Source organism: Branchiostoma belcheri, unplaced genomic scaffold (genome assembly GCF_001625305.1).
Source record: "Branchiostoma belcheri isolate BF01 breed outbred unplaced genomic scaffold, Haploidv18h27 scaffold11, whole genome shotgun sequence".
NCBI classification, from domain to species: domain Eukaryota; kingdom Metazoa; phylum Chordata; class Leptocardii; order Amphioxiformes; family Branchiostomatidae; genus Branchiostoma; species Branchiostoma belcheri.
In genome coordinates this window covers 497,926-512,110 of record NW_017802491.1, presented here as the reverse complement: position 1 = coordinate 512,110, position 14,185 = coordinate 497,926, and the positions used below count along the sequence as shown (strand labels likewise).

At 43.3% G+C, this 14,185-nt stretch overlaps 1 protein-coding gene across 1 annotated transcript in view; it reads right to left on the bottom strand.

Annotated features, from left to right (window-relative positions):
• The window catches only part of LOC109483691 (delta-type opioid receptor-like), a 17,456-nt gene extending 14,188 nt beyond the window's left edge, over window positions 1-3,268 (bottom strand). Inside the window, exons 1-2 of the mRNA XM_019786733.1 lie at window positions 2,929-3,268; window positions 1,933-2,087 (exon numbers count right to left, since the gene is read on the bottom strand). Coding sequence (XP_019642292.1) covers window positions 1,933-2,087; window positions 2,929-3,225 — 452 coding nt within the window. The 5' untranslated portion in view covers window positions 3,226-3,268. The remainder of the gene's footprint in view (window positions 1-1,932; window positions 2,088-2,928) is intronic.
• Between the last annotated feature and the right edge of the window lie 10,917 nt (window positions 3,269-14,185).

Below are 14,185 nucleotides of genomic sequence, written 5' to 3'. Positions count from 1 at the left end.
GAAAGAAGACTGGTATTTGATTTACGCGGATTATTATTTACGCAATTAACCATACATCTCTAATGAAAGGTTAATTGCATCAACACAATCTTGAAATTTATGTCAGAAATAACCTTTCATTAAAAGATGTATTTAAGCTTTCATTAAAAGATGTAAGGTTAATTGCATCAACAAAATCTTGAAATTTATGTCAGAACTAATGGCTCGTTCATCACAAAGAATGCTGTGGAGACTGTCTGCAATCAGATAACAAGTTAGTAGTTATCTCATTTCACTCCATACCATCAAGGACACTATATAATGTCCATTGTTTTGTTATCAAAGTTGAATGTGCAATACTAGAAATATATGTATGTGCCCTCTCAAGCACGATTGCAATTAACATTTTTACATATAACATAACATAACATAACATAACATCATATGACAATATGTAACAGATCTGAATGATGCGGTCCCGGTGATTAAACAAGTTGAAATAAAAACATCTGGTGGACTCTTCTGATATTTTCAGCAGAGCAAACAGTTCGTGATTTCAAGCGAGCATTTCAAGCACCGTCTGCAAACATGTTATATATATCACAGCGCAAATACCGACATAATGGAGAAGCTGCAACAGGAGCCTGTTGTGATAAATGATGATGCGTCGTGGACTGAAGGCGGATATCAAATCACAACTCCAGGTAAACAATGAAGAACAATACCAGTCCAGAAAAGATTTAGAACAAGAAACAGCCATGCCTTCAAGTACCAGTCTTAACCTAGTATTGAGGTGTTCCAAAACTCATTCTTTCCTAGAACTATCGCAGAGTGGAACTCGCTGTCACCAAGTACAGTAGGGGCATTATCATTAGATATTTTAGAGCTAGTTGTTCAAAGGTGTAACAAGTCGTTCGGTGGAATTTACAGCTGCCGCCGCGCCGCGTGCCTGCGAAGCTGGTGTGTTACGCCAAAGGGCGGTTATACCGGCTATACAGATACAGATACAGACAGAAGAATCTGTTATTGATTTGGTCATCTGCACTGCCATTAAAGAGATTACATCAATCGCTGCAGGAGTTAATGGATATCAATCTAACATACAAACCGTGACGCCGTGGGTTTCAACACTAACACTAACACTAACACTGCCTTTTTCACGTTCTCAGCGCGGATCTGAAAATCCACTTAGGAAGGAGTCACCCACGCTAAACATTCTAACGTGTCTCATTTTATTTATTTGTTTAAATCTTCAAAACATCTGGGTACCCCCTAGAAGAAGTTCTTGATTTTCAAGTGCGCACAGAAGAGACAAAACATAGCAGAATTTTTGGAACATGACCTACGTGACACATAGGTCCCCGAGGTCTACTGGTATGTAAAGCCATCCGGAAGGCTTGTCGGAAGAGGACCCGGTCATAACATCCTGCTTAAGAACTCTCACCGTACATGATGACAACAGTTCAATTCTGTAGGGTAATACAGTCAACACAGACTCAACACTATCCCCAAACGGTGACTTTTGGATAATAAAAAGCCGGTATTGCATTTCTATTCCAGTAATGTTAACCTTTGTTCGGTACGAAATATATTCACGGGCTGGCCGGGTGAACCCATATCAGAAGAATCAGAAACAGTTAGCTAATATAAGGACATGGCAAACCATCTTACGACAAGCAAAACCATCATCTGGCCCCCAAGAAAAAATATACACAGGAAATGCGATTCCTGTAATTCTGCGTAAGAATACAAGTTATACTCAGATGTATAGGCTTTTGTTTGGACAGTAAAGGTATAGCTTTTAAGAACTGCAAAGATTTGAAACGTTTCATAATGCATTCTTGCTGTGCTGAGGTTGTATGGTAATGTTTCTGCTCAACCTTTGGAAGGCAAGACACAAGCAGGTCGACATGAACCCAACTCTGTAGGTAAGTATGTATGAAATCAGCCCACCTGGCACTGTTCACCGACCGGCAGCCCAGGGTCTTGATGGGGTAGACCACGGCCAGGAACCGGTCCACACTGGTCACGGTCAGGGTCAGGATGCTGGCCAGCAGGGTCAGGATGTCCAGACTCACGATCACCCGGCAACCAAACTCTCCGTAAATCTGACAACACACATGGACATACAGATTCTTTACTGACTCGACAAAAGTATGGTCTACAACACAATGTATAACTAAGATTGAACAAAGCTAAATACATGTATTTAGGATAAAGTCATCCTACTTACAAAGTATATGTATGTGGCGTATACGTACGTACAGAATATATGTCAGCTATGGCAACATTAGATGTACATGTATAACTGTTTTTAACATGCTGTCACTAAGATTTAAACATTCTTTAATACACTTCCCTATTTGCACACTGTATAGGTTAAATACATAAACCAGTCTATCAATCAATCTGCCAAGCTATCACGGTTCTTTATTCCGCTACACTGTTAGCTAGACATTTACAATCTCCTGAATCAAATAAAAGTTGGAAAGTAGAGACCGTGAATGCCACGGTATTTAGATACTTCGCCGGTTCCGGACTACAAGTTTAGGGTTTGAATCCGGGTCAGGATACTCCTGAACCTTTGTCGTCCTTTTGATAAGAGAGTTTCGGCTTTTCGAAAGGAACGACGGGTGCCTAGCAGAGATGGCGTCCATCAAAGCCAAGTGTATAGTTTAGTGTACCCTTAATCTCAACTACTGTGTGGTCTTTACTATTCTTGCTTGGTGGTCCAGCCATCAACGGCAGGTGAGCGATTGCTAGCTCATATATCAGACGCCATAACAAAGCTCCATGCTCAATCTTAGATAGCTCTTGGGCACTGGTAGTGGTGGTTTATTTATCTCCATCACAATTTCTCAGATTCGCAGTGCCCACGCACAAGTAGATGTCAACCGAAAGAATGAAAAGTGATTTTGTGAGTGCTGACGGGACCTAGACTTGACTCACCCACTTGGGCTGCATCAGGAAGGAGCTGAGATAGAAAGGCCCGCCGAGGAGGTAGGCGAGGTCTGCGGCGGACAGGCTCAGCACGTAGGTCCGCATGGTGTTGTTAGGCTGTCCGCGGAGCGCGATCCACAGGATCGTTACCAGGTTGCCCGTCACCCCGACCGCGAACACCGTGCCGAGGACGATCGACAGGCCCACGCGGAACGACTCCGAGAACTCGACCGCTTCCAGCTGCAGCGGCCCGTCGGTGTCGTTCAGCCAGGTGAAGTTGTCAGGTGAGCTACCGTTCGTCTCCATCTTCGCTTCTAGAACAGCTACCGAGGATGCCGACACCTTCCCTCTTCAGCGGCTACTGACAAGGAAACAGAAATACAGCTGGCTTGCTGAGACCTTCTTGTCCAGCCCAGCACCAGCAAAAAGGTTATGTCGGTAAGAAACGGGTCTAACGAACGTCTACAAAACTCGGCGGCTTGTTACTTCCAGCCGCGTCTCACGAGACCACGCCCGGTGCCGCGCCATGAGCCAATAGGCTGGCTGACAGCGCGGATTGGAGCCGGTGTGCCGGTAGTTAACATGCAGGGCACGGCCGTAATGCTGACGCGCTCACAGAGACACACCGTGCTCGACGTCCGCACAGAGATAACTTTATTGCTCCAAAAGTGGCCACCTGGGCAGGATACGCTCTGGAAGATTGTATGCGTTATCTCGGATTAGACTAACGGCACGAACTCGTGATTCTTTCATCTGAAATATACAGTTTGATAGAAAGCATGCAGGCTTAGCCTTTAACCATATCACGATCTGTATTGTTCTAATGGTAAAACCGCCTTTTGGGGCTAACGCATCAACTTCGCAGGTATGCACTTGTTATCTTACATCGAGAAACATGTCCTTCATATCAGTGTAATACAATTCTTACTCTAACCATCGACTGAAAAAAAAAATCCAAAAGATCCTCCTCTCTATTTGATAAAAGTTCTACTGTGCACTCATGTTAGGGAAGAATAACTTTCTTGAAATGTTGATGAATGATTGATATGACAAGAATATAAGACATCTCTGCGCCGAAGTAACACTAGTTAGTGTTGATGAGGTCTTCAAGCTTATTTGCAATTTTATAAATTATAGTCACAACATATGTGTTCTTCTTTTCTCTGCTAACTATGACTCTTAATGAGTTATTTTGGTGCCAACATAGTCTTTTCTGCATGTACACGATGTTAACGTTACAAACGTTTGCTTCAGATTTCATTATAATTTTTGTCATCAACGTTTCTTATTTTTATCGATACAGGTTACATGTACCTTGTCTTTTTGCAGTATCCGTACTAATCCGGCTTAAGAACAATTAATTATTTTAAAAGCTTAAAAGCTTTTGCTCAGAACATGATCCTTCTCATTTTCAAATGATCCAAATCCTTTCTGGACCGAAAGCTTGTTAGCTCGTAAGCACTTAACTTTTGCATACAGATAAAGTGCGAGCGTCTTAAACCCTCGTCGTGTCACTTGCCGACACAGATAAACTTTCTTTCGACTAAAGTTTGTTGCTTTCATGAATGTTTCAGATCTGTACTGACCTCTAAAAGCGCTCTTGGTGCCGCTACGTGATAAATGTGAAAAGGCAGGAGGTCGTTAAGTTTGCCTGAGTTACGGGCAGCTCTTAAAGACCTTATAAAAACGTGCCGCGGGGATTCAGGCATGGATCAGTGCGGAGTTCAGTAGCATTTTTACCTGGATCCGCTGAAGTATTTACAGCTTTATCTACGGCACATGGACCATAAAATCATATACTGCTCCTTGCAAATTGGTGGCGAAACGTTGTCAGTACCGGTGTTAGGAGGACTACTATATCCGTATCCGATACGCGTCGACGTGGGTGGAATAGATGTATATAGAAAACTTCACCTTTATCTTCAACACGACAACATACAGCAATTCAATTTAAAAGAGGGCAATTCAATTTGTAGATACTCAAAGGAGCACGGTCAATCAATCGATTGACATAGCAAGCATATAACGTTATTTTGGCAAGGGATTCTATGAAATGAGAACATTACTTCGAACTGTGTCCTTTGGGTTGTCGCCTTTTGTCCACACGCACTACCGCGGGTGCGCTAATCAACTCCCGTAGTGAAAAAACCCTACCAGGGAGCCTAGTTGAGCTGGGCGGTAGGGAACTACTACAGGCCCGAAGAGAGCCCGTACAAACCGAGGTAGACTCGACACCAGGCTATTGGGGTTGTTGATGACCAGCGCTAGCGTTCTGTGGATTTTACCACTGCGAGCTAGATGTCACAGGGTTTTGCTGTACTGACGACATAGACATGCAGTACAGGCTACTGGCGTAGGAGCCAGTATCTAATAGGGAATGACTTACTTGTATCACACACATGACAGGCATGTCTCTCTCCTAATGCACCTCGGGCTTAGTAAGGATTGCTGTAAACGAGATGGCCAACAGTGCCTTACGCGGTGTTAGCCATACTTCAAAGAGACAGTCATCCAGGTAGCGACATATCACATGAAGACGCCACCTTTGTCATGCACGTTGGCATGGTTTTAGTCTAGATAGCCCGTGCCTTTTACGCGGTGTTAGCCATACTTCAAAGAGACAATCATCCAGGTAGCGACATATCAGCCGAAGACGACTCCTTCGAATTCGTCATGCACGCTGGGTTTAATAAGGATTGCCTGCTCTGATTGAAGTACTTAGTCTACTTAGTCTAGATAGCCATCGGGGTCACGTAAGTTCATTCACGAACAGGGTACGATTAAGACGGTTTGAGTAGGGGGCTCAGACCTAAATTCTATACTTCTTCCCTGCTAGTTTAGCAAGCTAAGTATTTTTTTATTCCAACATGCCAACCACGCCCAATCACTACTACTTAATATGTACTTATGCAATAAAGTTATCCATAAAAATTGGACCGTGATGAAATGAGCATGGAACTTACGGTACTTACATTAGGACTTGTAGCATGAGTAAGGGGTGAAGTCTGCCATCTCTGACGAAATAGTAGTTGTATCGCTTTCAGGGCCAGAATATAAAGTGTGTTTCTCAGGAGTAAAAGATTCTAAAAAATAAAAAGATGATGAAAATGGTATGTACAGGGTCAGGTGCTTATTGGCTCGTGACGTGAATGAAGTCTTAACGAAGCCCAGGTTAGTACGATTCCATAGGCTGTTATCATGATCAGTTTAATTCGCCCCGTTGTTTTGGTTTTCAGTGCGGTAATAGGGCACCAAGGGAAATCTACTACTCCACCTACACACATACAAACCACCAGATCTAATGCTAACTTCGCCTGGGTGTTTTCGAAGAATATAGCCAAATATGGCCGTCGGTCCTGCACGCCAATGTTGTGTATTAGGCCACACTGACTTAATTTTATGGATGGCATCCTCTGAAGACCCCCAAACTAGTACGAATAAAAAAGAAATTCCAGCCAAAAAGATGCTGCAGTGCTAAACCAGTACAGGAATACAAAACTAGTGTTGTGAATTTGCGGTGTTACATAGCGACTTTTAAGTTACTAAAAATTACGACAAGCCGCCACATGCTGGGCTTTTGCGGCATTTATGAGTCGGCACTGTATACGTACTGAGTTCTTGAGGAGCTTTGGTAGCCTGGATGCCATCCAGGTCAGAGTCTCGATCGGAGGAAGTGATTTTGTTAGAACAGGCAAAAATCAATGCATCAATGCCCGCGCGGATGTCATCCATGAAATTAAATCAGTGTGGCCTAATGGCGGGAGACGTAAGTGGCGGAAGACGCCGTGTGCCATGACAGTAAACAGTACAGGAATTGCAGGATTTGCTTCTTGCTTGGAACCTGGGAGTGTGTAAATTAAATTACATGCATGTTGTCTATGGGAATCTTATTTGAATGCATGGCTTCATCTCATATAGGTCAACTGAAGTGTTTGCAATCGATACATCCGTCTAAGTGCACTTCTCTACAACACAGACAAATCCACATTGCTTATGCATTCAGAGAAGTTCTAGTAATAACTTTATCCGTAAGTTACATATTTAAAAGGTACATATTCTCCCGTGCTAAGGAAGGAAGTCAAACGTGGACTGTAACTTACCTCGAAATTACGAATATAGAGCTCGTATGTATTCAATTGATGAATATTTCTGGATGACCTGTATTCTCAGTCTGTTTGGTTTCAAAGATACTTGCCCATAATCCAAACATCAAACGGACCTATTTGAGTGGAGACTGACAATATTTTTTCTAAAGCTCTTCCTAAAGAGCGAGCAGTAAAGGGAGGCTTTCTATACATTAATTACTTACCTATTTGTAACATAAAGGGCCCCTTTTATAGCTCCTGGATCTGACGCTACTCAGGTAACAGTCCATGCATCGCGGAAGATGTGGTAATGATGCTAATATCCTGCAGAGCGGTAACGGGGCTTTATGTACATATTACCGCACAGTTGACAAACAACATCAAGTGTTCTCAATATAGCTGTTGTACGTAGTGCACGTTTCTGATGTCCTCACTATTGCAGCTAATACATCGCGGAAGACGTCATAATGATGTCATCAGTGCCACTTTTTTTAGCTTCCTCATCCATTTATCCGTTAAAAGAAATCCTGATAAATAAAAAGCCTAAAACATCTCGCCTTTTGATACTCTCCAAGCAGATGTTTGGGTTATTTTTGGCGTGTTTTTAGACTTTTTATTTATCAGGGTTTCTTTTTTCACCAGAATTTTTTTTCACTCTTGGCCGTCTTGGGTTGGGTAAAAAAAAAGTATTAAAAGAATTAAAAGTAATAAACGCGCGAAGGACAAAATAAAAGACTCCGAAGAAGGTTGTAGTATCAACCCCTTTACAGGCTGTGTCCCCTGCGTAGACAAAACTTTTTTATGACACAAGCTCTCCGTCGAATCCCGATCGCGATTTACCTGGGATTTACCTTGAGCAGATCTCGCAGTAACGAAGCCCTGCATTGACACGTTTCGTGTGTTTCTGACGTAAATCACGACCTAATTAGGTTGAGGGGCAAGACTGCCAGGCTCAGTCTCGAATTGTATTATATATCATCTATCAATATATCATATCTGATGTTAAATTTCGGTTCGGTATCTTGTAATTTGTATTTTGTACAATCCCGACTGCCGAGCTAGCCTGGGTACATTACAGACGGCGAGTTAATTACAGGAGGTTTAAATCACTGACATTAAGACAAACATATTATACTTAAACATCTCCAAAAATAACCTACTAATGCCAATTGTAAACGGATAATTGGTCATAATTCTGGGCCATGCGGAGAGACCATATTTGGGCATACCGTAGCTCGCGTGTGCCGTTCTTTGTACCGACTGTTTGTTCTCCGGTGAAATAGACAGATCGATGGCGTTTCACGTTCCATAAATACGGCAATTCATTCTCGCCGAGCCAGGCGGATGACAGGCCTCATCTCTTTTCGCGTAGGGGATCAGGGAAATTGGTCGGGAAATGAAGTTAAGTTTGAGGGACGCTATGCTGATGGAATAGTGAGGAGAGCTGTGATGACGCACGTGGTGTGACCGGCATGTGGATGGGCCTAGCCGGGCACGGGATGCTCCCTGTCCGTCATAATCTGCACAAAGTCCCCCTACACCTTTATGACTTACACATCTCTGTGGTGACGCACTGCTCGTGACTGGCATCGCGATGAATCCAAGCTTAAGCTTCGTAACCTTCTACATCGGCGCAAAGTCCTGATAGAGCTCGAGCCTTCATCATGGCGCCATGACAGGACACGCACGGGGGACACTAGGAAACCTGGCCATATGCAGATGTGACAAAATACAGTACTAGGACAATCTTCGAAATCAGTCGGTGTTGACCGAACCGGCAAGGATAACGTACAAGGGCAGCGTACCAGCCCAGAAAAGAACAAGAAACAGTCATGCCTTCAAATATCAGATGTTGGTGTATTACGCCAAAAGGCGGTTATACCGGCTATACTGATACAGATACAGAAGGATAAAGTGAAGGTAGACATTAGTCGTAAACAAGTTCTGGCTAAAGTTTTTTTTTAGTTTACTAATTTATAAAAGTTACATGTACCTGGCAAAGATTGGGTGATTGTCTGAGACGTTTCCGGAATTCCTTCGCGGCATCTTTAGATAGCCTTGCCGAATTACAAGTTTTCTGCGAACTTATATGTCAAATCAAAAGGGTTGGGATGCTTTGGTTGAGAATAACGCACAGCATTTAAAGACGTTCTGTGCATCTAAATCCGTGAAGTACTTTTCTGTTGCTGTCACTTCCGTTGTTGTCGCTCGGTTAAAGGGAAACTGCTGAGCTGACCTTTAAGAAGGCGTTAAGAAGTAACTCCAGGCCTTCCGGTAACTACTGCGACATTTGGCGACATGTGATTTGCGCAACGAAACTACCGGGACGCCAGCTGGGTCATGATAAATGACGGCCTGCCAGGATGGTCACATTTTCGCAGCGACACTCGCAAATTTATCACTATCTCTTTTTAACGACACGCCCGCCTGTAGATGTGTCTGTCAGCAGGTACGTACGTACGCTGACATGAAGAATGGGGGAGATTGTGCCAGTCATGTAAAATGGATGCAGTGGAAAGGAAATATATTTCATTTGCAGATGCTTACATCATATATAGTCTGAGGCTGAAAAGATAGACATTTTGAAACAGTTACCCAATCTCCCCCAAACTCTCCCTAGAGCTCAAAATTCATTAAAACGTAGGACTATTCATTTATCATTCACTGCCGCAAAAGAACAGGTCTAAGTCACAGTTATGTAGGCAGCACCACCAGATATGTGTATAGACTAGACTAGTTTGCATGTTATTTCCGTTATCATATCTATGTGTGTTCCCTTACAGTTAACCTTCGGGCATGAGTTATGCAAGATGAGTATGCAATATGAAGTTATATAACAAACTTAAAGTAACGCGGAGTCACGAATACAGCTTTCAGTATTGTCGCCACTTTTCGTACGAAATTTGTAATTATGTCTTAACTGGTGTGTTACACCGAAGGGCGGCTATACCGACTATATATACAGATACAGATCTTTTTTCCCAAGTTGATAATGTATTTACTCAAACATACTTCCATTCCTCATCTGTATACATACCAGTGCAACATGAATATTGCTCTTGTAATTTCCGCAACGATACAGCAAGCTGTCTTTTAGGACAAGCTTAGAATAATGTCATACATTAGTTTTCATACATGATGTTGTCACAGACTATGCCAAACTGTTAAATACTGCATATTTTAACACCGTCAACAACAACCTCATACCCAAGAACTCAGATACAAGTAACATAAATCGCGACATGTGCATTATCTGTAGATTACCAAGAGCTCAGTTATCGCTCACAGCGACTTGTACATCGATGTGAGAGCGTCGCTGCAAATCTTTTCACATGGGTAAGGATCAAGGAGGACTTTTAAGAGGGATGGGAACTATGGAAAAGGGGATTTTGGACTGAAGATTTTTCGCCTAGAGGGTTTGCTAAAATGTAAGCTGAAAAGGGAAAAGTTAATGCTACCTTTACATCAAACCCATACCTGAGAACTAATGGCAGATACAATTAAGTAACATGAAAGAGTTAAAGTGGTGAATACAGATATGTGTCTAACGCTTCTTAATGAGGTATAGGCGATGATATTTCCCCCAAAAGCCACTGTCATAAATCCTGGAACTTCCCCCCAAAACCCTGAGATCGGGAGAAGTCTGAACACGCCTACCTTTCTTTACGAATCTAACCAAATTTGAGTTAAATCTGAGGCAAATTTGACCCCCAAACACGCCTGACCACTGCTGATGTAGTCCCAAACACTGGCCAGACATGACCGAACCTCCCGTCCAGACCCGAATGTTTTAAACATTTGAAAAGAACCAGTAGCCGACCTCGCCAAACACCAGAGCCGACCCGGCTGCCGACCAAATCCCAACCATGATGGAGGGGTGTTAGGGAGGCCATATTTAGCTATGTGTGAAAACACTTTTCTAGTCCCTATAGCTACATCTGCTAGGACAGTTGTGGAGCGCAGCCGCAGCGGAAGCTGTCAGGGAATGTTTACTACGGCGCCGTTTCCACTAGGATAAAATTGTCCGGATCGAGCCGAATTTATTCGGTTTGATCCGCATCGAAGCCGTATCAAACCGATCACCAATTTTTACATGTTTACTACATGTCAGACAGGCGAGACTAAAGTCTGTCTCGTTATGTTCTCACGACTCGCTGACTCGTACATCGGTCTGTAACAACGCGTGTTACCGGTATACCCGGAACATACGGGCCAGGGGACAAAGCTGAAAGTCATGCACCAGACGACCTTCACCGCCTAGTACAAGGTTATTAACCCTGTCCACTCTGTTATCGCAGTTTCCCAGCTTTTAATAGAATGGACGATATAGGGCTTTCCCGTTTATCAACTTTCCTCACATCCGATGATCTGTCTCTAGTAGTGGTTAACGGTTATTATCTCATTAAGCCTGTAGACTCTGCAGGGATATTAAAGTTCTTTATTCACGACCACTTGTCTGACGAGAGCCGACGTTTCAAGTGGTTGCGGATAAAGAACTTTGCTGTTCAATCATTCACCAACCTGATGAGATCATTCGCGGATGAAAGACACGGCGGGGTTAGCAGAAAACAATCGTTACCGTCTCCAGGTCACGTTTTACGTCTCGACCGGTAGAACCTCTATCACCTGCCGGGACCTCCGGGAACATCAGCGGCGGCCACTGTGTCATCAGACGGGTTCAGAGTTCCCCGAAGCCACGGCGAATCAAAGTCGTATCTATCATTTCGGGAGTGTGTCGCAGTCAGGTTAGCCTGGTAGCCAGACCCCCGTGAGCTCAGTGCTATCTCTTCGGGGCTGGTAGCGTTTCGGGCCGCCAAACCAGGCCCCAATTACCGCACGCTTGGGTGAGCTTTTTGCAGACTGTTAAGAGGTTTCTTCGCTCACAAGGTTTGGGTCGGCGCGCAATAGAAGACTATAGGAAGTCAGTGAATAAAGGGAAACCAGCAGGAGATAGGTTCCTGTGTATAAAACGGTCGACTAAAAGTTTGGTACCCAGGCTGCAGTCCAGTTCACAAGAAGCTATTCTGTTAACCTACTAGACTAAGTATTCATTTCATTTAACCAGGCAAGGTGCACTGCATGACTTAATGAATACCTGCAGGGAAATCTAGAATATTTTCCAATTGAGATCCAAGACCTTTAACCTGTGCTCCCTTAGATATGACTTGCAAGTGCTCTCTTGGTATGTCTGTCACGGCACACAACGATCTGCATTGCGATCACCACGCGCCTTTGTAGCAACTTCTTTGTCAACTTTCCTTTGATAAAAGTGTGACATTTTCCCTGAAGGGTAAGTTGCGATGAATCTGTCTATAAAGTACGCCAAGACATTCTACCAGTCAGTCCGGTGTAGGCCATAGCTGATCTCCAGACATGCATTTGTATCAGGGTCGTCTGTAGTGTTATCAGATGCGCAGGTACAAGTTTCCGGTGGATACGCAAGCTAAAAAAGAGTAACATTGATATTCATCATTGTTAGGTACGGCAGAAGTACCTGTGCCGGATGCAGTCTCCACCGGGCCTTGCTAAGGGGTTTTGGATAGTAAAATAAATCGGGTATAAGTGGAGTAAATAATTGGCCAGGAGAACGAGCCCGAGTTCCCTACTTGGCTAAATTTTACTACACTGTACTTTTCAACCAGTGTTGTGTATAGTATAGTGAAGACTATTCTGAAGTCCTGAAACCCATTGAAATTCGGGTCCTCTAACCTGATGCTCCCACAGCTGACTTCCTCCGTGTACCACAGCCATTTTCGCAGCGCGCTTTGTATCAACCACAGTTGTCAATTTTCGCTTAGTATGAAGAATTGTGTTCAAACGGTCTGTTCATGTGAATTAATAGAATGGTTTTGAAGTGAAATATTCTGTAGGATCCCCTACCCCGTCACACAGCGGCAAAGAAATTGATCGGCCAACTAATTACCATATTCGGCAGTTAACGGGCCCCAGTCAATTTGATAGGGTTACATTTTGGGGCGACAAATTCGCTTGACTCTCTGGCGAGGTTTAAATTTGGCGACCTCCCGTCGATGCAAGACGCCGGTAAAGTGCCATAGGTGGCCCGGCATGAGGCTGCCGTAACGGCGCCATCCATCACTCCACGTCAGGGTACCAGGAAACTCGGGACCTCACAACCTGAAAGTTTCAATGCTAACTTCTCTGTAGATAGCTAGAGGCTCATTTTTACCCGAGTCGTGTGAAGGAAAAATAGGTGTAAAGTTTCCGAGAACACAACATCGGGACATGCTATAAATATAAGAACTCGTTAGCCTGGTTACCAAACCTATTATAGCTCCCGAGTCCTTCATCCTCTCTAAGAACTCGTAAGTCAACAACCCTAACTACAAGCCAATCCCTGTATCAACGTCAGAGTGATTCTGTTCAAATGAACAGTTCTGTTACGCTGTTTAAGTTATTTAGTGAACAGTCTGTATGACCCCGTTGGCCTCCCATGACGTAGACAGACGTCAGCGACGTCAAATCCACGATCCTTCAATTTGATGGCCCAACGCCGATTGTTAGTCTCTCCCTGCTACTGTGCTAGTTGGTTTAACATACACCAAAATATCGCCTACGAAGCCCGCATTAGTGTACTACTAGGTTGAGGTTTCTGATGTTATGACAGTAGCTATGAGATACACCCTTTTAAATCAAAAGTTTTTTTAAGGTAAAAGTTCTTTAAAGCCAAGATATCTTAGAAAAAATTGAAACACAAGCGTGTTTATTCTGTGTTAACGTGGACCTTATATGTGAATGGACACCAATCCATGAAAATCTATTTACCAAACTGAAATGCGGTCTATTTTGCAAAGTTGTGTTTAACAAAATGAACTTTGCACAATATATAGACCAGTAAATTGAGTCCCTTGTAAAAAAACACAGCAACGGCAGTTTTGAATATTCATTGATAACGTTTATTGAGGGAAATTCGCATTTGACACGTAGTCTGTACAGGTTGGTTGGCAGTCCAGGTCTGACACTAAAAATTCTTGTATGTCACCAGGGTGCACATCAAGACAACAACTGGTTACTCAGGGATTTAAGAATCTTCCAATAATCACCAAAATCTTCTAATGTGGCCGTCCAAGATCTTTCAATGATTTCCAAAACCTTCAATGATTTTCAACAACTTTCAAAGATCTTTCAATGATTGCTAAGAACTTCGATTATCTCTCAATGAT